Below are 23,335 nucleotides of genomic sequence, written 5' to 3' on the forward strand. Positions count from 1 at the left end.
CACTGGCAAAAACCGAGCCTGGAAAGCATGTTTTCCAGGAAGGAAGATCTTGGTAAACAAGTTGGGCCCAATTCACTGACCACTGCTCCCAATGCTGTGTGCTGCCTTCCATTAGTATTGTTTTTGCTTGTTTTTCCCCACGAAGATAGATTGCCACCAGCTAGAACCTCTGCATATACTCAGGATTTTCCCCCTAGATATTTAAAATATTTAGTTGGTAATTTTTTTTTCTCCTCTATTGCTGTCAAATTTTAGTGTGCTGTTTCTCTTTAGCATTCTACTTTTTCTTATTTTCTCACATGTTTGGAGAGGTGCATTTAGAGTAGAAGTAACCCAAGGAGAAAGAGAACAAGTAGAATTGTTTTTTTTTGTTTTTTGGTTTTTTTTTGTTTTTTTTCCACAGGAGGAGGGAATGGGATGTAACTGGAAAACTATTGAGGCTTGCCTACCTTTTATCCTAGAAGAAGGCTACAGACAAAATTGAGAATGAGGCAGGGTTATCTGTAGAGTCTATTGATTCTTCCGCCTTATCTCTTTCTACTTGTTGGAATTCAATACATTCACAAAACTGGGTTGTTTTATTGAAAAGTGTTTCAGTGGATTTGTATTTCAGATCTTCAATGTAATGAACAATTACACTGAGACAATAATGATCTCTACTTTATGGTATTTAGAGACATTAAATGAGAATATGCAGTTAGCTCACTGGATCTACTTCATGCTTATTTGGTGCTAGCCATTAATCAAGTAATTACTTAATAATGGTCATGGCAGGATATATTTGCCACTACATTAGTTCTCAATAGCTACATATTGATATGGCCACAACATGGGCCATGGTACCCCTTGGACTTCTATGTAATCAAGGTCTATAACTTGGATATTCCCATCTCAGAGTAGACCCTTTGTAATCATTGATTCTAAGGATGTGGGTTTATTTCTGGGCTCCCTATTCCATTGCATTGAGCTATATGTTTTTATGCCAGTGTCATGATATTTTGATTATTATGGCCTTGTAATATCGTTTGATATTAAATAGCAATTCCTCCAACTTTATCCTTTTTTAAAAAATCAAGATTGCTGTGGCAATGTGGGGCCTTTTGCTGTTCCATATACATTTGTAGAATATTTACTCTAGTTCTGTGAACCAGACCATTGAAATCTTGGTAAGAATTGCATTAAATCTATAGATTGCCTTGAGGAGTATTGGCCTTTTAATTATGTTAATTCTTCCTATCCATGAATATGGTATATGCTTCTTCTTATTTGTATCTTCTTCGATTTCTTTGTCCAGTGTCTTATAAATTTCCTACTACAGGTCTTTTACATCCTTGGTTAAATTTATTACCAGATACTTTTTAAAAAGCAATTGTAAACGGGGTTGTTTTCTTAGTTTCCCTTTCTGATAGTTCATTATTACTGTATAAAAAGCAACTGGTTTCTGGATATTTATTTTGTATCCTACTACTTTATTTAATTCATTTATCATTTCTAGTCATTTTTTTGTGGTATCTATTAATTCTATCTATATAGTATCATGTTATCTACAAATAATGACATTTTACTTCTTCCTTTACAATTTGGATGCCTTTTATTTATTTATTTTTCCTTGGTTTGTTTCCTTGGTTAGCTGTAGCTAAAACTTCCAGTACTATATTGAATAAGCATGATGAAAGCAGACTGCCTTGCCTTGTTCCTGATCTTAAGGAAAATGTTTTTAGTTTTTGCCCATTGAGTATTATGTTGGCTGTGGGTTTATCATACATGCCTTTTATTACATTGTGTATGTTCCCTCCATTCCCACCTTGCTGAGTTTTGCTTTTTTTTTTTTTTTTTTTTTTAATAAATGGGTGCTCTATTCTATCAAATGCCTTTTCTACAACTAGTTATATGATTATATAATTTTATCCTTCTTTTTTGTTACTTGATGTATCACATTTATTGATTTCTGGTTATTTTACTACCCTTGCATCCCTTAGATAAATCCCACTTGATCATGGTATATGATCTTTCTAAAGTATTACTGATAATTTTAGCATGAATTTTTAAGAATTTTAGCATATAGGTTTATCATGGATATAGGCCTATAATTTCTTTATTGCTTTGTGGTATCTTTATCTAGTTTTGTAATTAGGCTAATGTTGGATTATAGAATGAACTTGAATTTCCTCCTCCTGAATTTTTTTTGAATGGTTTCAGAAGAACAGATATTCATTCTTCTTTGAATGTTTGGTAAAATAACCTCTGAATCCATGTGGTCTAGAACTTTTGTTTGTTGTCTAGTGTTCTCCAGATCTATAGATTCAAACTTGGTGCTAGTGCTGGGTTTGAGGTCACTCAGCATATGTCCCAGTGCATACAAAGGTTAGCTGCCCTCCCTCTGGGTGCTCACACACCTTTGTGGTTGGGCAGGGTCTCAGGCAATCAGCAGGGTGAGGCCAGCAGAGTTTATCCTACCCAAACAGAGCAGTATTTGACTATGTGAAGGGAAGGCTCTGCACCTGTGTGGCATTTGAGGGAAAACTGTTCCCTGTCCTGGAGCCACACAACTCAGTCTGTCTAGATTTTGCCTGAGCTCGATCACAATAGGATGGGGCCACCAGGAGTTGGATGGATGGACTAGCATACCTCCCTTGAGGGGAAGGTATAGGTCAGTCTTGAGGGAAGGTTGAGAGAGTTGCCCTTGCCACTGAGCCTCCAAGACAGTCTGTTCCATATTCTGGCCAGACCTGAGCAAGGCAGAGCCACCAAAAATTGGGAGGTTGGGGCCACTAGGAGTGTGGAGAATGGGGTAAGGAGTCTCTGGTGAGGGGAGAGACCAGTCGAGTTTGGTCTAGGGAGTCTCTGGTGAGGGGAGAGACCAGTCAAGTCCATGGGGAAGTAGGGGGATTGGTCCCCACCCCAAAGTCATACAACTCAATCACTGATACTCCCTGAGTCCTCCCAGAACTTTACACCTTGGGCCAGGCAGCTGATTCCTCAGCAGAGCACAAGCTCCGCAAGATGGGGTGACAGGGTGTCCAAAGGGTGGGGTGATTGCTTTTCCCCAGCCTGATGCCATTTTAGGCGAGTGCACCACACATGAAAGATGGCATCTGTGGTGTGGGAGAGGAACTTAGCTCAGGGATCCTGGAGGCTGTTCCTTCAGCTCTCTCCAGAGCCACACATCCCCGTCTCTCCTCATGCTTTTCAATATTTTTGTCTGAAGTTATTATAGAGGATTAAACAGACCTTGTTTTGAGTCTTGCAATGTAGCTGAAGAAGAGCTTGTACTAGAAGTAGGAGTTTCATTTTTCCTTGTTTCTTTTTCTTATGATTGTATTGCTAGTATTTCCCTTAATCCACATTTATCTTGTGGGAAAAACAATCCAGTAGTGTGCTCTGTGAAGATCACTTCAATTAAAACATGATGAAATGTATAAATCCACCTGTCCAACGATGCAAACTCCAATACATCACTAAACCTTGAAAAAGAACCATAACAATGATAAAATGCCACTGCTGGCAAGCCTACCACTTTATAGAACTTCACACCTTCCCAAGTATATCTCTAGTGCCTTATGTATCACACAACAAACCGTGTGAAGGCACTTGCATTGCACCATATATTCATATTAGCAAAGCACAATATCTTACTCGTTTTGCTTTATGCTTTATATAAAATATTATGATACACAGAAGTTCAACAATTTGCTTCCTTTTGGTCTTCTGGTGGCATATGAGCACACTGCTTTGGAGATCCCTTCTCCACAGTATTGCTAGTTTAACTTTTTTGTGAGTTGATTTAATGATACTCTTCCCCTGCTAGGAATATGTAATGGCTTTTCAACATCCAGTGAATAAAATCCAAATTATTTAGCCTTTTAATGAAGTGCTTACTTGATTTGGCTGTAACCTGACTTTCCTGTCTCATTCAATGCTGAACCTCATTTATTCTGTATTCTGGCCAAACTAAACTAAACCACCCTCAAATGTCGCTGCTCCTGTCCTTTCTGTCATAGGTTACATTTCTCAGGGAAAATATAAAGGCTCTGGGATGGAAATGTGCCAGCAGGAAGTCTATTGGGGCATGCCCTGGGACAAAACATCTGCCAAGTAGGAAGAGACTCACAGGCAACTCCTCCCTCTGCTCCTTCCCACATTGGGCCTTGGGTCAGGGATGGCCCTGTAAAGTTGAAATGCATTGAGGCAAGAAGGACAGGTCTTTCTACACTGGTGTGGACTAGTCATTGGCATGTGAGTTAGGTCCAAGCACTCTGAGCACCACAGTAAACACTACTGTTTCTGGAATGTGCCTGAGGTCTCTTCCATGACCTTCAATGTTTCTTCCAATCTTATTCATTCTTTGAGGCCCCACTTAAATTCCCCCTGATTCATGAACTCTTTCCGATTCTTTTACCTCAAGGTAGACCCTTCTCTTCTTTTATTTTATTATTTTATTTTTATTTATTTATTTTTAAAAATAATTTCTTTTTTTTTTAATATATTTTATTGAGTTTTTACAGAGAGGAAGAGAGAGGGATAGAAAGTTAGAAACATCGATGAGAGAGAAACATCGATCAGCTGCCTCTTGTATACCCCCTACTGGGAATGTGCCCGCAACCAAGGTACATGCCCTTTGACTGGAATCGAACCTGGGACCCCTCAGTCCACAGGCCGACACTCTATCCACTGAGCCAAACCAGTTTTGGCTCCGTCTCTTTTTTTAAAGATTAACAATATTTTGTGTAATTGCGATCATTTGCTTATTCCCATTTTAAAGTACTTACTAGGTGAATGAATTACACATTACTTACTTCCGTGTTCAGTAACTGAAAGGACTCACAGGACTTAAAATATTTTATACTCACTGGACAGCTTTGTTACAGGCAAAGGCTATAATACAGCAACAGCAGGAGAAGGGTAGGTATTGAATGGGGTCTGGAAATCTCAGACTCAGCCTTTGTTCTCCCATTGCTGGGTCTCACAGGATGCTCCTTGTCTCCAGGTCATGAACCACCACCAGTGTGCATGTGAAACATACTGGTAGAGAAAGCCCAAAATCTGTTGGTGGTCATGATTTCTTATAATGGGGCTGGTAGCAAAGGTTCATTTTAGTTACATAGCTAGATTGGGCCATTGAATATCACCACACTCCACTGAAGCCAGCTATGATTAAATGCAAGTATTATTAAATTATTATTATTAAGCCCAATGCTTAAATCAAATATTATTACTAAGCACCATTGACAGGCTGATGTATTCTGAACTCAAAACAACTCATAAACTCATAGGTATAAAACATTATTTAGCTTTAGTTAATACAGTCAGTCTTTATTATTCCTAGATCTGTATTTTCAAATTTTCCTGTTCACTAAAATGTATTTGTAACTCCTAAATCAATACTCATGGTGCTTTCACAGTTATTCACGGACATGAGCAAAACAATACATAATTTCAGTTATCTTATGAGCACATTTCCAGCTGAAGTTGAATAAGGTGATACTTTGCCTGCTTGTTTCAGCTCTCAGACAAAGCTGAACAGAGGACAGGGATGGTAGTGAGATAGTGCAGGATAGTCCTACAAACTCTTGGCAAGTTGTAGAGGATTTTGAGTTCCAACTCTGGCCTATTAGTGGTCTCAGACAAGTCACTTAACACATCAGAACTTCATTGTCTCTTTTATAAGATAAATAAAATAAAATCTACTAAGATAAATTGTTTTTAGGATTTAAGATTATAAGTTATAACTGTGTGTGTGTGTGTGTGTGTGTGTGTGTATGTGTATGTGTATGTGTATGTGTGTGTGTGTGTGTATTTACCTAGGGGAAATGGATCTATGTTCCCTAATTCAGTGTTTAAAATGACTCAGTAGAACATTACTACAGAATTGGCCAGACTCTACATTGCTCAGTGATAAGCATGCATTCAACACAGATCAGCTGAAATTTACCGAGGCCTATACTATGTAAAGGATTTTCATATAGATTTTATGATGAATATAAAGATATTATTTAAAAAACACACACACAACAACACAAACTCCTTACCCTTGAATAAGAAATTCGGTGGGGTGGGGATGGGGGATAAGTTCAACAATAAAACAAAAACAAAGCAAGGTAGGAGAAAACAGGTGACATATTGTAGGCTTCCTGCTGGATCCTACCTCCCACTCGTCATGTATTGATTGAGCATGTCACCTTCCAACCTGCATTAGAGCCATTTTTTATGTTATTTATTTATTTACGTGACTTATTTTTATGTGGTCTATCTATCTATCATCTATCTATCTATCTATCTATCTATCTATCTATCTAGCTAGCTAGCTATCTATCTAAAAAACAAACAGAAATATGCTAATTAACTGGCACGTTGTAATGGGTTGACTGGACAGGAGGAGATTGCACACTCAGCATCAGGGACAGTGCGGCAGGGGTCTCCCTGTGCCTGCGCTGGAGGAGGGCCTGATTAGCAGCAGCCACAGCAGCTTCAAGGGCCAGAGAATTGTGCGCTGGGCTACTAGTTTCTTTACAATATTATAGCTGTTTGGGAGCAATGACTGGATTGTACTTCTCTCTGCTCTCTCTGTAATCATCCCTTTGGTCTGGGTCACTCAGGCACAAACTAGTGGATAAACCAGTTATTTTGATAAATCAGTGAAGGTGACATAATATATTCTCATTTATGTCTCTTTAAGTTTTATTCACTTTTAATATTATTTCTCTCAGTACAATAACACAAGCTTTAACCCAAGGGGAGAAATAATCGAGGAATTTGTGAGCTAGTATCTTCACTAACTTCAAAGCCAGATGAAGTAAGTCCTGTATGGATTGATAAGCTCAACTACTTGCCTTCTCTGCTGAGTAAAGCTTTCCTGATCTCATTATTTTAATATATTTATTATAAAATATTTCAAACATACAGGAAAATACAGAAAATTCCATAAAAAAGGTGTGTGTATATGTGTGTGTGTGTGTGTATGTGTGTGTGTGTGTGAGTGTATTATCACCCACCACTATCAAATGCTAAGATATGTAAAACTTAATTAATTGCTGTTTTTTTAAGGCCTCACCACAGGTTATCCATCTTAGGTGCCAATTAATTAATTATGTGAATTAATTAATAACTAGAAGTAATTTCATTCTCTTTTCTTTTTACTCAGGGATGACGCATGTTTTGTTAATATGTATTTATGTATACATGAATAACATATGGCATTATTTTACTTATCTTAAGCTTTATTTATTTAATAGCATTTTACTCTCCTAATCTTCTGCAACTTACTTTATTAAAATTCTTGATATTTATTTATGTTGATATACTTAGTTGAAGTCCTTTACTTTCCCTGAAATACAGAATTTCAATTTATGAATCTATCATAATTCATTTATGAATATCTATTAGTGGACATTTAGGCTATTTGAATTTGGGATTTTTTTTTTGGTTACCCATTATTTTAACATGAACAACCTATCGTGGTTTTCAATGTAAAAGTAAAAAGGTAAAAAAATGTAACAATAAAATATAAACTTTCAATAAGAACAGGGCATGGTATTTACATTTCTCTGTTTCTATAGCATTGTCAGAGTTTTTACCTAGACTATCTTCTGAAGGAACATAAATACTCTTACAATTCAATTTTAAATGTACTAGGATCAATTTTTTAAAGTGCTAATTGTGGAATGAAAGACTATATCATGTACAATGATCAAGAGAATGGCCTTTCAATCAGACTGGGCTCCTGAATCTGCTATTGATCAGGAAATCAGTTGAGAAACCTTGGCCAAGATATTTAACCTCTTTAACTCTCAGTTTCTCATGAGTAAAAAGAGGATGATTGTTGAGCCATATTATAGGATTGTTGTAAATGAGTTGTAAACACATAAAACTTAAGGGTTTGGCATATACTAAAAGAGAACCAATAAATAGGGAAATATCTATATCTATATCTATCTATCTATATTTTAATTTTAGTTATTCAAACCAGCCATATTTTCACATTACACTTGGGTGACTGTTAATATAATAGCAACTTTTAAAAAATCTTTGGAGTCAACACTCTAGTTCTCCATACATTGAACCCATGAGAAATGGGATAATTTTGTAACCTGAGAAGCTAAGCATTATTAGAATTTGAAAATTTACTATCATGTGCAGAATTTGAATCCTTCACAGTTTAGGTTAAGTAGAACATCAGTGGGAAATGGGAGCCCCTTTATTTGAACACATTTAAAGATTTATAAATACAAAAAGAAGTATTATTTGTTTATTTTTTAAATAATATTTCAGAATATAGTTTATTGATTTCAGAGAGGAACGGAGAGGGAGAGATAGAAACATCAATGATGATCGGCTGCCTCCTGCATGCCCCCAATAGGAGGCTGAGCCTGAAATCCAAGTGGCATGTTTCTGACTGGGAATGGAACCGTGACCTCTTGGTTCATAGGTCAATGCTAAACTACTGAGCTACACCAGCTGGGCCTGTTATTTTGTTAATAACCAAACAAATACTTTGTATTGTTAATGAAATACCAAGTGTGCAAAGAAGAACTCTTGGGAATGGTTGGACTTGAAAATTAGACTGAACAGAAAATAGTGACAGTGACTTTTAAAGCCTAACCACAGGTTCTTTATTTTAGGGATAAAAGGTTGCTTTTTAACACCGACATGTTACTGGGAAAGACAGCCATGCTGGGGCCCACCCGGATTCCGCACAAGAATAAGCATAATATACTCCAAACAAAAATGAATTTGTTTAGCTAAGTCTTCAATACATGCTAAAGTACTGGGACGGAAATGGATGGGTCTAAGCCCGTCTTTTGTATGTAAATACGCTTTCACAGCAGAGGTATGTGAATTAACACGGACGGGAGTATTTTTGAAGAAAGACATTTATCTCCTTATTGCCTTCTGTGATGCGCTAAAGGAACACGAGGCCTGAACCAAATCTCTTGCTGACCTCTATGGTTTTTGCAATCTCCTTTTCCAGAGCAGTCAGGGCAGCCTCCCTGCCAGAGCAGCACTTCTTCAGGAATCCTCTCATAACAGGACAGAAGCCTCTGTCATACATATCAACACTATTATTTTCAAAGTAAGCTCTTTAAAAGGTGGCTTGAATAATAAGAAAAAACAGATTTGCCAAGTTGTATGCTCTTTTGCAGTGAAAGTGAGATTACAGGGTGAATGGCACTGCACGGAATGTTACCTTTTATTCGGATGCATTTTAAGTTGAACTGGGGTAGACAGTGTTAGATGTTTGATTAGTGTTCGTATGCAAGATGCAATGATTAGAGATGATTGTTCTTTTAAACTCCGAAGCAGTCTTTTCTTTTTTAATTCTTTCTTTGATTTCTAACGGATAGTGATAACAAAATTTGTAATTTAAAATAGATTGGCTTTGACTCAGAAATTAATTTTCACCTTGCAAGTTTACGGATATTTACACTGTATAGCTAGATGGTAAGAAAACTGTAAAAAAAAAAAATTATGCCAACTCTGTTTCTCTTTGTAATGATTTTATGCAGGCTTTTGCTAAACAGCCAAGAGGTTTACGTTCTTAGGTAGTTGTACTTAAATGATTGTACGTCAACTCATAGTAGTTTTCTTTTTATAACATTGGCTTTCTGTGTTTCTTCCATAATATAGATTGGAGACCACTTTTTGTTTGTTTTTTAATATATACAATTATTCTAGCAGATCCTGTTTATGTCCTACTTATTCTCTATCAATATTTATGTTTTTCAATAAGGTTTTCTGTTACTGAGTTCTAATTTTGAGCATGTTTGCTGATTAATTGTGTTGTTTCTTGAAGTGACTGAAGACTATCAATAAAGGGAAAATTTCACACATCATTTTTATTTGAAAAATACTACACTGTGAAATGCTCTTGAAACTGTATGTTTTGACAATGCCTGCTTCCACTTAAAAGTGTCTAAAGTTGGCAGGCAAGTCTCTCAATCTAATAGGTATTTCACTTGTCATGTCATGTCAAACCGAAATTTTCCTATGGTAATATTCGACTTACTTGGCTCTAGCCACTATTAATGCTTCCTGGAGCTTGTAAAACATCTAGTTGTCACTCTGCCCATTTTAGCTTGTTTGTGCTAATGATTTATTTTCATTTTCTCTAGGATAGAGACCTGCAGCTAAGTGGATTTGATTTATAAGAGGGAATCTACAGTCAATGGCCTCTCTCCCCACGTAGCTACGATGGAAAACAGAGTGGTCAATAGGATTTGGCCTGAAAAATAGTGATGACTGAAGATGCCACTTCAGTGCATGTGAAGTCGATGGGAGATGCTAGCTGCAGGAAGAGCTTTCTGAGCTGTTCTCAACAAGTTCACCTTTAAGAAATAGGAGGTGTATTCTACCCTTATAAGGTATTTCTCAAGTGGATACAGATACTTTGGCCTCACTGTAACCGGACAACTAGACAACCGATGTGGGACCATGGCACTGCCCAGATGTCTGTGGCCAAACTATGTTTGGAGAGCAGTGATGGCATGCCTGTTGCACAGGGGGCTGGGTGCCTCGTTGACTCTCTGTGTGCTGGCATGTTTGCTTCAGGCTGCCCATGTTCTCTCCCAAAAACTGGATGATGCAGATCCACTGGTGACTACCAACTTCGGCAAGATAAGAGGGGTTAAGAAAGAACTCAATAATGAAATCTTGGGGCCTGTTATTCAGTTTCTTGGGGTTCCATATGCAGCACCGCCAACAGGGGAGCATCGTTTTCAGCCTCCAGAGCCACCATCTCCCTGGTCAGATACCAGGAATGCCACTCAGTTTGCTCCTGTGTGTCCCCAGAATATCATCGATGGCCGATTGCCGGAAGTCATGCTTCCTGTGTGGTTTACGAATAACTTGGATGTGGTTTCATCGTATGTACAAGACCAGAGTGAAGACTGCCTGTATTTAAACATATATGTCCCAACTGAGGATGGTGAGTTTACTGCAGGAAAAACAGGGAGATTTCTATTTATATTTTTTCTTTTCTACTCTAAGTTTTAACAATATGAATTCACGTGTACTGGTAGCATGCATGGCTTTTCCTGTGGGCATGTAGACATATTTTACATGCGTGCATGCTGCTCTTTTTGTTTATGTGTGTTGGTGTACCTGTTATTTTTTTCCCCCCTATGCCTATTCATTTTCTTTCCTCCACAGCACGTATCTTTAGGTAGAAATGGGTTTCTAATTTCCATTTCCTACCGAATGACTTCTGAGAAGATGCATCAACCTTTCTCCATTGCATGTGCAGGCTCAACGAATTGGGGATTTTTCGCACTCAGTAAAAAACAGGATTATATCAAGTTAGATAGTGGTGTTGCATGTTACGGCGGTCTGTGATGGAGCGCCATGTTATTTTCTAGTCTTCTATTCATTTTTCAGTAAAAAGAATATCCAAGGAATGTGCCAGAAAACCCGGCAAGAAAATATGTAGAAAAGGAGGTATGTATAAAAGTGGAAATAAAACACGGGGAAAAAGCTTGCAGAGGAAGAACAAGACATGCTCCCTAAGGATGATTTGCTGATGTTGGAAAGTGAACGGTTAGGCGATATGTGGAATTTAATGAAGCCTGTCAAAGAATAGAAAGATGGTTAAGGAACGTTCTAGCTGAGTGGATAACATTTACAAAGCTCATTGGTGGTGTGTTCTGGTGCTGGTAGCATCCACACGTGCTGGTAGCATGTACAGGAGTTGAATCTCTGCTTTGAGTTGGTGTGTTGAGGGAAGGATACTTAGGCTATTACATTGCCTGCAAGGAGCCCGAGCAATGCTTCCTTCCTAACTGGTCATCTTTTGTTCTCTGAACCCTGTCTTACAGATAGAGATTTCTGTTCCTCGTAACATTGATACATTCAGTCACAGGCGTAGTGTTTTGTTTATTTATTCTCAGCTCCTTCCGAACACCATATGAACTTTCTCATGTAAGGGTAAATTTGATATAACCACTGGGAAATTACTATTATTAGGTAATGCATTTTTCCCCAAGACAGTCTTTTCATTTTCAGTTACTCTTCCAAAAGAGAATGAGATTTTGCAGATTTTTATACTAAATATTTACAGTCTCAAAATTACTTTAACATTTTTATATTTATGTTAAACAGTTTAAAACATAGGGAAGAACATGATTCAGAAGCTACAATTAAATCAACCTTCAAATCATCCTCTAGCCAGATTGAGCAAATGTAGACACTGACAGCTGCAAGCTTGCATCTGAATGTATCTTGTCCACACTTTATTTTTATATAACATCCAGTAAATCACTCATAGGAGAGTATGATTTTCTATGGCAGTAAATCATCTAAGTTGTGTTTTTTTACCCTATTCATAACTTTGTAGAATTTCAATCTTCATACAGAAGTCATATTAATATTCAAGTGCTGTACATTCTATCTCTCTATGCACTTCTAGTCTCCTGGCTGGGCCAAGTCAGATTTTATTACAAAGCCCCTGTGGGGTGGGGAATGACTACAGGTTCTATTTTACTGGGATTACTTAAATGGAAGAAGCTTTATGTAACAAAATTCTTGACTTCAGATCAGAAGTATTTGCGTTGAACTGCGTTTAGTTTGGTTTTGTTCTTGCTATTATATCTTTGATCATACTAGTAGAATGGGACTCAACCTTTATTTTATTATGGATACGATGGTTTGGGTGAAAATTGGAGTATACTTAAGAAGGAGGATATGGGGGCAACAAAGAAGGGTGTTTCAAAACAACTGAAACAAAGTCTGTTTTTTTTTTTTTTAATGATAAACACTGCAATAATTTACATCTCTTCAACTAATGTATAATACTGCAGTGGTTATGATTATGCTGCTTATTAATTAGCTAAATGACTTTCACTTCTTATCACATAGATGTTGATTCACAGAGTCATAAATAAAGATGTTATTGATGATTGCATAAATAGAGCATAATACAAAATATTAACAATAAAAATGATAAGGGATACCAAAAGATAAGCTAGTAAATGAGAAAGTGACCTTTCTCCTCATACAATTTCAGAGGGGAATGGATTCATTAGAAAATTCTTTTTTTATTGTTCCTTGGATTGCTCGATCTATCTACTTTATGAGAGAGTTGGCAAAGAAGTTGTGCTAATTACTTTGGCAAATTTTGAACTAACTTATGATTAGCCTCAGGGCAAAAATCTATAGATCCCTACTTTAATCTGTGTGGTTTATAGTCCACATCTTTTGTGTTTATGTAGTAAGCATTCTAAAAATTATTTTACTTTGGCATTTATTATATCCTATTACTATTAAATAAATTCTCCTTGTAGCTGACTGCATGTCATATCAATATATAAATAAAATGAATTTAATTTTAATTTTTACAGTCTTTTTAAAATAAACAAAGCTAAAGTTTAGGGCTTTGACTTTTAAGCACAGGAATAGATACTTTCTCCAAAAGATGACTTTTAACTATTTTTTCTTCTTTATCATGAAGGGTATATATTCTGCTCATTTCAAGAATTTATATTATCCTGAATCAAGAAAATATTAGACATTTTGTCTTTGTATATATACGAATACGTATTACATATGGACTACACAGTTCTTCCACAGAAGTCTAGGAGTTTATAAATGATGGTTTAGAAACTATAGTAATGGCCAAAGTGCATTTTATCTAGATGCTAATGAAATTGGGGCTTTATTATTTTTAATTGTATATGGTCACCTGCAGAGGCAGATGGAACCCACCCCTGTGCCAAGTGCACCACAATCTGTGCATACTGTACTCATTAAAAACTATTTCTTAATTGCCTATTAATAGTCATGTGCTATTTAAGGGAGTTAGTAATGAATGAAACAAAGATTTGCCTTCCCATAGTGCTTACATTCAACTATGTTTACAAAGGACAAAGCATTGTTTTTCACTTTAGTCTATACAGAAGGAAGAAAATCTTTCTTCTCCAAGAGATGTCTTGCGATGATTTTTAATTAGGGGTTTTATAATATTTTTCTGTGCAATTGAAGGAAAACATATTTTTACCAATAAGCTGGCTTTGGTTTAAAACAAACTCCAGTTGCATTTTTAAATCTATCTTTTTATATTCCCATGATAGTTTTAGCCATATATTAATTACTCTAGATATTTTTTGAGGGCTTTATCTTTGTAAAATTGAAATAAAAGATGAGGCTTAAAATGAGATGACTGTCAACCCTTGGCCAGATAGGCTGATCACATGTGATAGAAACTGAAATTTGAAGGACATACATAATTTATTATAAAAACTTTATTAGAAAGTTTATTTATATTATTATTATACAACTAAGAAAGTAGATTATGAGTTACGTGTTTTGACCCAGTTTCCACTATTAGTGTGTGGTAGAATCTGATTTGGCCCTAATTCTTGCTTATATTAGATACACTTCCATAATGTTAAATTTCTTCCAGTAGATAATTTCTGTAGCAGAGACTTGTATCTCTCCACCCTCCTACTCTCCCATTTGTTCTTCTTTTGCATATTTAGATATATTGTGAATTCTTTTTATTCTATGAGTTGACTCTAAGATAGTTTTCATTCTCAACTCAATTACATTGGGTTAACCAATATTAGCAACTGGTTTCCAGTACTCCATTTAGTGAATACTTTTAAATGCTAACCATATATATATTTTTGATGTCCAGACCAAGATCCCAACGTAGTCTCCTGGCTGCTTTAATTTGTGTTTCATTTTGTTACTATGGTTTGATCTCTTGTGAGAGTTGCCAATAGATGGTTCAATGGTCAAATTATCAGCATTAAACGTGAGAAGGAGGAACAAGAGAGCCAGAGAATCCACAGACAAATTGATTGGCTCATGGATACCCTAGAACTGTGTAACTTTGAATTTCTCTAAACTTTATTATTTTCATAGTTCATTTAAAATATTTTTATTGGTTGCAGAGAGGAAAGGAGAAAGAGAGAGATAGAAACATCAATGATGAGAGAGAATCATTGGTTGGCTGCCTCCTGTAAACTCCCATTGGGGTTTGAGCTTATAGCCTGGGCATGTGCCCTGACCCTTGTCCTCCTGGTTCATAGGGTAATACTCAAGCACTGAGCCACACAGGCTGGGATCTATAATTCTTTTGAGATGAATACAGGATAATTTTTATTTCTGTAGTGGCAATAAATTGCTTTTTTAAATTTTTCCCAATTTTTATTGTACAGAAAATAATAATCTCAATAGATGGCTCTGGTACCATTCTTAACTCATTGAGCATTTTATTCCTGATTTTCATACTATTTTACTTTCATATGCTATGTTTAGTAGTCTTTACCTGAGATAATTTTGAATTCATTCAAAAGCCTTTCTACAGTTTTAGGGCTTTTTGGTTGTTTGTTGAACAGAGACTGATTTTCTCATAATTAAATATGTATGTCTCCTATCTCTGTCTGTGTGTCTAGGATTTTAAAAGGAGATAATATTCTAGAATGTCCTTCCTTCTTGCTTATATATTTAAAGTAACTTATTTATTTATTTAACAAATATTTATTAAGTTCTTTCTCTGTGCTAGATCCCAGAGATACATCGCAGAAACAAACAAATGAAAAACAAAACAAAAAAATGTTTATCTCTGTAGAGATTATAAGATTATATCTCTGTGTAGAGACACATGTAGACAATAAATAACTAAATTTAAAAGGTGTAAGAAGATAAGAAACAAACAAACTATGGAGGTTCAAGAGTACTGGTGTGGAGGGTGAAGGCAATTTTAAATACACTAATCAGTATAGTTCTCATTAGGAAGGAGATGAAGTGGGTATCTGGGGATAAAGCTAGTGCAAAGGCATTAAGATGAGTGTCTGTCTTATGTATTTAAGGAACATCTAGTAGTATATCATTTCTGGAAAAATAGAAGTAATAAGATTAAAAGGATCTGAGTTTATATTAAAGAGATAATTCTGGATGATGTATTAAAAGTAGATTGAACAAATTTGCCTAAAACCAATTTGCTATCAATTAAGATAGAATAAATGGGTGGTAGAATGGCTTAGGGGGAGACATAATAGAGAGATGATGTTTAGTTTTATACATGTTAAAATTCAGGTAACTCTTAGACATCTAACTGTAGACATCAAAGAACCAGTTTGAAGTTCAGGAGTGAGTTCTAGGTTGAGATATCAATTTGGGAGTCCCTGTGATCTAGAAGGTAAAGATTTAAAGTCTTGAGGCTAAGCGAGAACAAAAGGAATTCAATAAAATTAAAGAAAAAGACACCAAAGACTAAGCTCTGAGACATTCCAACATAAAGAGGTTTGGGAGCAGAAAAGAAAAGGCAATGGAGACTCAGAAAGTATTTTACATTGAAGTGGGAGGTAAACCAATATTTTTTTGTTGTTGTCTTGAAGCTAAGTAAAGAAAATGCATCAAAATAAAGAGTGATCAATTCTGACAAATGAACTTTAGTGGGGTACTATGGGAGTGGGTCTAAGAATGGGAGAAGATTTATAGTTGCTGAGCATAAATATAATGGTTTTAAGGAGTTTTGATATAAAAAGGAGCAGAAAAAATGGGAACACAAGAACAACAGAGATTGCTTTTGTTGATGAAGTTCAAGACAGAAGAAATAAATAAATGCTTGTATGTAGTAGGAAGGGAGCAATTAAAAATAGAGGAGAACTATCTTAGACTGTAGAATAATATCCTTAGATACAGATGGGATGTGGTAAACAATTGGAAGTTTAGGATTAAACCCTAACCTCTAACCCCTAACCCTAACTCTAACCCTAACCTGAGAGCATAGGTAGATATTTTAAATTAACACATAGTTAGGCAAAGTCTATAAGTACATAGGTAGAATGCTAGTGGGGTTCTAATCTCTTCTATTGTTTCTATTTTATTTGTTTGATGTGTAATATTAAGGGACATGGAGATAAAATTTGAACTGGTGAGCTCTTAATGCATTCTAGGCCTTATTAATTTATCTAATATCACAACAATCCTGTGATGTTCTTATTCCCAGTTGACAAATGCAGAAATAGAGGATTAGAGAAGATACTAGTAAGTATCTCGCCCAAAGATACATAATTTGTTGATGACCAACTACATTTTCTTTGAGAGATTATTTTAGAACAGAGGGGACAAAACAAAACAAAATGGCAACTGTGTATATGGGATTTTTGATCACATAGAAAAATTTGCTAATAGAAAAATCATATCTGGTTTATTTGGGGTTTGAAGATAAATGGGAAACCAGATAAACCAGAGATTTTGCTTCAGATCTGTAGTAGTGGCCCTGGTCATATGTGGTTAAGTCATCTAAAAGCTAAGCAGTTTTAGTTGTAATTCTGAAATAAAATAGATCTAAAATGCTGTAAGTTTTGAAAGAGCAACATCAATTGTTCCATTGTTTACTGACAAGCAGAGGGAGTCTCCCGAAACAGATGATTAAAAGACCATTGTAGTTGTCCAACTCAATTTTTCTGGAGAATAAATACTTTTAGAAACTTACAGAAATTGGGGTTCAGTTGAAAACATTTAAGACGTAAGCCATCAGCAAAAAGTTATGCCACAAAATAAATCCTTTGTAGCAATGGCTTTCCTTTCTCCTATCCAGTGTAATGACACTTTTAAAAAATGTATTATTTTCACATATAGAACATACTATTAGCTTAATAATTTTGATGCAGTTTTTGGTCTAATTCACTCCTATCTTACCATTACAGATTTTGTTGATAATCTTTTTTTCTTTAATATTTCTCCTATAAATACCCTTTTTCTTCCTCCCTCCATCATGGTACATGCTAATGTAGTTTAGAAAATGACCACTCTAGTGTGGGAGGAGGATTGGAGTGCTGGGTGCAAAAGGTGAGAGGATTAAGAAGTACAAATTAGCAATTAAAATTAGTCACCGGATGTAAAGTACAGCATAGGGAATACAGTCAGTAATATTCTAATAACTATGTATAGTGCCAGATGGGTACTAGACTGATCAGGGAGACCACTTTGTAAGTTATATAAGTGTCTAACCACTCTGCAGTATACCTAAAATGGACAGAATGTGAATGTCAACTGTAACTAAAAGATCACCCCTAGATTTGATAATCTTAAACTCTGGACTAGATGTGGAAGCATAATTTTTAATCATAAATCTTTACATAGCTTTTTATCAGTAGACAGAGTACTTTAGACAATGCTTCCTATATTGTTTTTCTAGGGCTGCCGTAACGAATTGACACAAACTGTGTGGCTTAAAAAGGCAGAGATTTATTCTCTCACAGTTCTGGGGTGGAGATGTCCAAAATCTAGGAGCTGGCAGGGGTGGTTCTTTCTGGAGCCTCTGAAGGAGGAGAAGTCCCTGCCTCTCTCCCAGCTTCTGGTGGTTGCCAATGGTCCTTGGCTGCCCTTGCCTTGTAGTCACACTGCTTCTGTTGTCATAGGGCTTTCTTCCCTGCGTGTCTCCCCGTGCCTCTGTGTCTTCACATGACTTTCTTCTAAGGACACCAGTCATAGGATTTATAGCCCACCCTAATCCAGTATGATGTCATCTCAAATACATTTGCAAAGCCCCTATTTCTAAACAAGGTCATCGTATTATATTGCCAGAGATGCTCTGGCAAAGTACCAGGAACTGCATGAACCAACAGCAGAAAACTTTTGTCTCATAGTTTTGGTGGCTTGGAAGTGTGAGATGGAAGTGTCAGCAGGGCTGGTTCCTTCTGAGGGCTGCGGGGAAGAATCTGTGCTGGCTCTCTCTCCTTGTCTGTCTTCTCCCTGTGGCTCTTCACATGGATTCTCTTCACATGTGTGTATGTGCTGTGTTCAGATTACCCCTTGTTATAAGGACACCAATCATATTAGATTAGGTCCACTCTAATGACCTCATTTAACTAATTAGATCTATCAAGTCCCTAATTCTAAATAAGGTCACATTCTGAGGTACTCAGGATTAGGAAGTAAAGATAAGACTTGGGATTAACACAATTTAGTCAAATTCAGAGGTTCTAGTTGGACATGAACTATTGAGGGACACCATGCACTCTTCCACTTTTTGCAAATTGAATGCCCCCAAACATCTCAAAATGGTGTTATCATTATGCCCATTTTATAGGTTGAAAATTCATTGCTTATTGGGCTTAAGTAATTTACCCAAAAACAGGTGGCTGCTAGCTAGGAGTGCTAGGGTTTCTTTCCAAATCAAAAGTAAAATTTCATGTTATATTCAGTCCCTCCCACAGATAGAGGTTCTCCCTGCTCTCTTGAGAAGTTTTTTAAATTTATATTTAAATACTTTTTCCCTGTGGAGATAGAGTACTATGCATTAGTCTAGCTACTTTGAAATATCCAAGTGTTTACTTCTGTGTAGACAAAATGATTTTGATTTTTTTTTCATCTTCCCCAGAATTTTAAGTGTTTTATCCAGCTGGTTACTTCCTTGAAAACATAGTTTTAGTTAAAATTAAGATCCTATCAGTTTAAAACTGTAGTAGCATTGATTTTCAGTTTTGTTTCATTAATCATATTTAGGCAATTAGATGAAGTTCTTTTTTAAATGATTTTTAACTTAAGACCTCTTTCTTTGTTTACTGTAATCCATTTCATGTAGTATCTAGGTAATGATAGCATTTAGAGCAATTTAATTATAGCCCATGATTTCCATTAAAGCATGCAAAATGTTGCAAAATTCAGTTTTAAACAATGCCAAAACGAAGTCATAATAAAAGAAGCTGTAACTATAATGATCATCTTCAAAAGTAGAAAACCTGACTAATCAACAATGGTCTTAATTTTCTGCTTCTCCTTTTAGGTGTGAAGGAAGAAGTCTCCATTCTGCCCTCCATCCTTTTCCTATGAGGCAATATCTTTGAAGCAGTTATGCCAAAAATAAATGACATATTGTCCTCTAGTCTTAGGAGGTAATACAAGAACTCCTTAGCTCTCACTTCTTCCTCTCACAAAAGAGTTCCTCTTCTGTTTCCTCAAAAAGCTTGGGCTCTTCTCTTAGAAGCTTCTTTCAAAGTTCCTCAGAGTGGAGGGGGATAGAAGGATAAGTGTACAGAACAGATATGACAGGAGGACAAATGTGACCCTACCAAGTAGATAAGATGCATTTGTAAATATAGCTGCTCCCAGAAAATTCTACCAAGGATAGAATTATTAAGGATGTGTACGCCGCCAAAACTGGTTTTAGCTCAGTGGATAGAGCGTCGGCCTGCAGACTGTAAGGTCCCAGGTTCGATTCCGGTCAAGGGCATGTACGTTGGATGCAGGCACATTCCTGGTAGGGGTGTGCAAGAGGCAGCTGGTCAATGTTTCTTTCTCATTGATGTTTCTAATTCTCTATCCCTCTCCCTTCCTCTCTGTAAAAAATCAATAAAATATATTAAAAAAAAAAAAAAAGAACGTGTATGCCCCTTCTGATTTGGATTCATAGGTCTCTTAGGAATATATATGTCCTTATGAAGGGTCTTTGGAAAGAGGAATGCTCATAGGTAGGGCTAAATTTTCATTCTTGCTATGTTCCCACGCCCCATCTTTATCTTTCCAGATAGTGATCAGGTGGCCTGTATGCAGCTCTGAGCTGCATCAGAAAGATGTACTATATCCTTTCGGCTCAGGAATACACAAGCCAGACCCATCCTGATGTTTTGGAACCAGGCAACCGCGTAGCCAGCCAGTGCTCCTCTTGACCTACCCCAATCCCCACCATCACACACCTCCATGCTCCCACACACCTGGTCCACCTGGCAGCTGGGCTTGCATTTCTTACACATATAGAGAGAACACCGCAAAGGTTTGTTTGCAACAAAAGAAACAATGAGGGAGCAAGGAGATTTCTGTTATTTTAAAAAATATTGGAAGTCATTTATTTAGGGTATTAACCACATTTCAATGAAAACTGAAATTTCTCTAAATCTGGATTCTGAAGAGAAAAATTTTATATGATGACCATTTAAAATATTTTGTATTCCAACTCACTCTGAAAGGCCAAGATTGAGATTTTTTGTTTTTGTTTTTATGTTATGAATAAAAATCGGCACAGTTTAACAAAGGACATTTTGAGGAAAGAAAAAACAAAACAAACCACAAATAATACCATAAATCCTTATAGAATATTTACTGGGGCCTCAGATTATCATTAATGGAATCTTTGAATATCACAATAATGTTCTTCCTTCCCCCTTGTCTTCTCCCCTCTATTTTTCCCTTACCCTCTTCCTTCCTATTTTATATATATATATATATATATATATATATATATATATATATATATATATATATTATTGATTTCAGAGAGGAAGGAAGAAGGATAGACAGAAACATCCATGATGAGCTCTATCCACTGAGCTAACCCAGCGAGGGTCCTAGCTATTTTTTTTTTTTGTGTGTGTGTGTGTGTGTGTGTGTGTGTGTGACTTTGCTCTGCTTGTGTTCTGTTGATGTTGCTTTGCTCTGTTTTATGTTCTATGTGCAAAAGCACAGCCTCAGATTTCCCCCCATTGCTGTTCCTTCTCTCTCAGCTGGAGTCTGCTGTGGACAAAGTACCCACGTCCAGCACTAAAGACGTTCCGTTGGGCAGATATACTGGCATTCTTTGCCCTCACGGAGTTTACAATGCAATGACATCCTGCTTGTAACACAAAACAGGACATTTTCATTGGTGGCCATGTCAATTTTACCAAATAAATATCAGCCTGGTTTGTATTAAACTTTCAAAACAAAATGAGGGGATGGCTGTTTCTATGGGGGGGAAAAATAAAAGGTAATGATGCTGATATTTGGCACTGCGTTCCCTATAATAAAACATTTAATTAAATCTTTAAGTCTGTATGGAGCACAAAATATGCTCATCAGAATAAAACACATCAGGCATAACCCAAACTGTAATTAGTTCAGCCCTGTTGCACGGGCCTCCTTAGTTGCTCTAACAGGAAGCAGTGGTTGAGAACTTTTTTAATCCACCTGCTTAAAACAAAAACAAAAACAGCCTGTGCTGTACCTATACGATCTCGGTAAAGCTGGGGAATGCTTTAGTCACTGATGCAGCAGCTGCTGAATTACTGGGCCACACAGGCTGTCTCTTCTAGAGGTAAATGAGCTACCATCGGAGGGTCTTCCCACACTTTTGTTGAGCGTCTACTCTGTGTTTGGCCCCAGAGACACTGAGATAAAGAGGGATTAAAGAGCTCCCCTCCAAGTGCTCACTGTTTCGGGGGTGGCAGCGACAGAAAGAGAAAATAACAAGGCAGTAAGCGCCCCGAGGAAGGGAAGCAAAGGGGTAGTATGGGAACATGCAAGGAGAGGTGTCTGTGGCGCAGAGATGCTTTGCTACAGAAAGCTGCCCCCGATGGAGCACTCAGGAATGAATGTAGAAACCCCTTGCTAGTGTGGTCTGTGGGACCATTTTAGCAGCCTCAGACCGAAATCTTTCTGAGTGCTTATTTTAAAAGCTTGTTTGCTTATTTGTGTGTGTGTGTGGGCAGGTAGGTATGTATGTATAGCTGTATTTCTCCTTCTCTGTTGCCTGGATACCAGTGGTCTCCTTTTATTGCTCTCATTTTACCAGACTTTGGAAACACTATCTGTCACTTCTGAGGTGCTCAAGCTTATCTCTCCGGGGTGGGAAAAGGGAGCAACCACGCCTAAAACAAAATGCAAAGAAACAGACTTGTTCCTGAAATACAAACAAACAGCATCTCCACTAGGAGTAAGCCATAGCAATTTAAATATGTAGACTTTGTTCAAAGATAATTATTCCATTTTATTTACTAAATAACCAAGGCTTTTGAAGAAGTAACTTCCAGATAAGAGAGGTATTTAAATGTGAACTTATTGGAGCCAATCCTCTCTCCCGGGGTGGCGGCTCAGGGAAGTGTGCAGGCAGTGCTGAACCCTGAACTCCAACGTTGCAAGCATCATTCTACCACCACTGTGCGCAGTTTTCCTTTGTCCTTCTCTATGCTCTCACCTTAATTTAGAATCTCCATCATTTCTTGCCTGAACCCCTACAATAGCCTCATAACAGGTCTTCCTTTATCTGCCCCTGCTCCAATTCATTCTATACATAGCAGCCAGGGTGATCTTTAAAGTCTGAAATCAGATTATATCACTTCTTTGTAATCCCCTCCCCAGACATGCCCCCACCCCCCTGTTGTCTGTGACCACTGGTTAGGCTTATTTGTATACACACAAGTCCTTTGGTTGGTCTTTCCCTTTACCCCCTCCCCTTCCTTTTCTCTGAGGTTTGACAGTATGTTCGATGCTTCTCTGTCTCCGGGTCTGTCTTTGTTCATCAGTTTATGCTGTTTTTTATTTCCCCTAGATGAGTGAGATCATGTGATACTAGAAATACACTTACAAAACCGAAAATGAGGCAAGCAATAATGGTTATGCTGAGAGACAAATGCATCAG

General features: G+C 36.9%; 1 protein-coding gene across 8 annotated transcripts in view; it reads left to right on the forward strand.

The window, feature by feature from the left end:
- NLGN1 (neuroligin 1) overlaps positions 1–23,335 on the forward strand; it is an 806,764-nt gene that overhangs the window by 144,557 nt on the left and 638,872 nt on the right. For 4 of the 8 annotated variants that reach the window (XM_084874162.1, XM_084874163.1, XM_084874164.1 and 1 more), the window contains exon 2: positions 10,110–10,921. In XM_084874162.1, the coding sequence (XP_084730288.1) occupies positions 10,429–10,921 (493 nt within the window). In that variant the 5' untranslated portion in view covers positions 10,110–10,428. Of the gene's footprint in view, positions 1–10,109; positions 10,922–11,370; positions 11,431–23,335 lie in introns of all 8 variants that reach the window. The other 4 variants (XM_084874160.1, XM_084874158.1, XM_084874161.1 and 1 more) reach the window with 2 other exon arrangements.

Source organism: Pipistrellus hanaki (genome assembly GCF_964339955.1).
Source record: "Pipistrellus hanaki genome assembly, chromosome: 2".
NCBI lineage: Eukaryota > Metazoa > Chordata > Mammalia > Chiroptera > Vespertilionidae > Pipistrellus > Pipistrellus hanaki.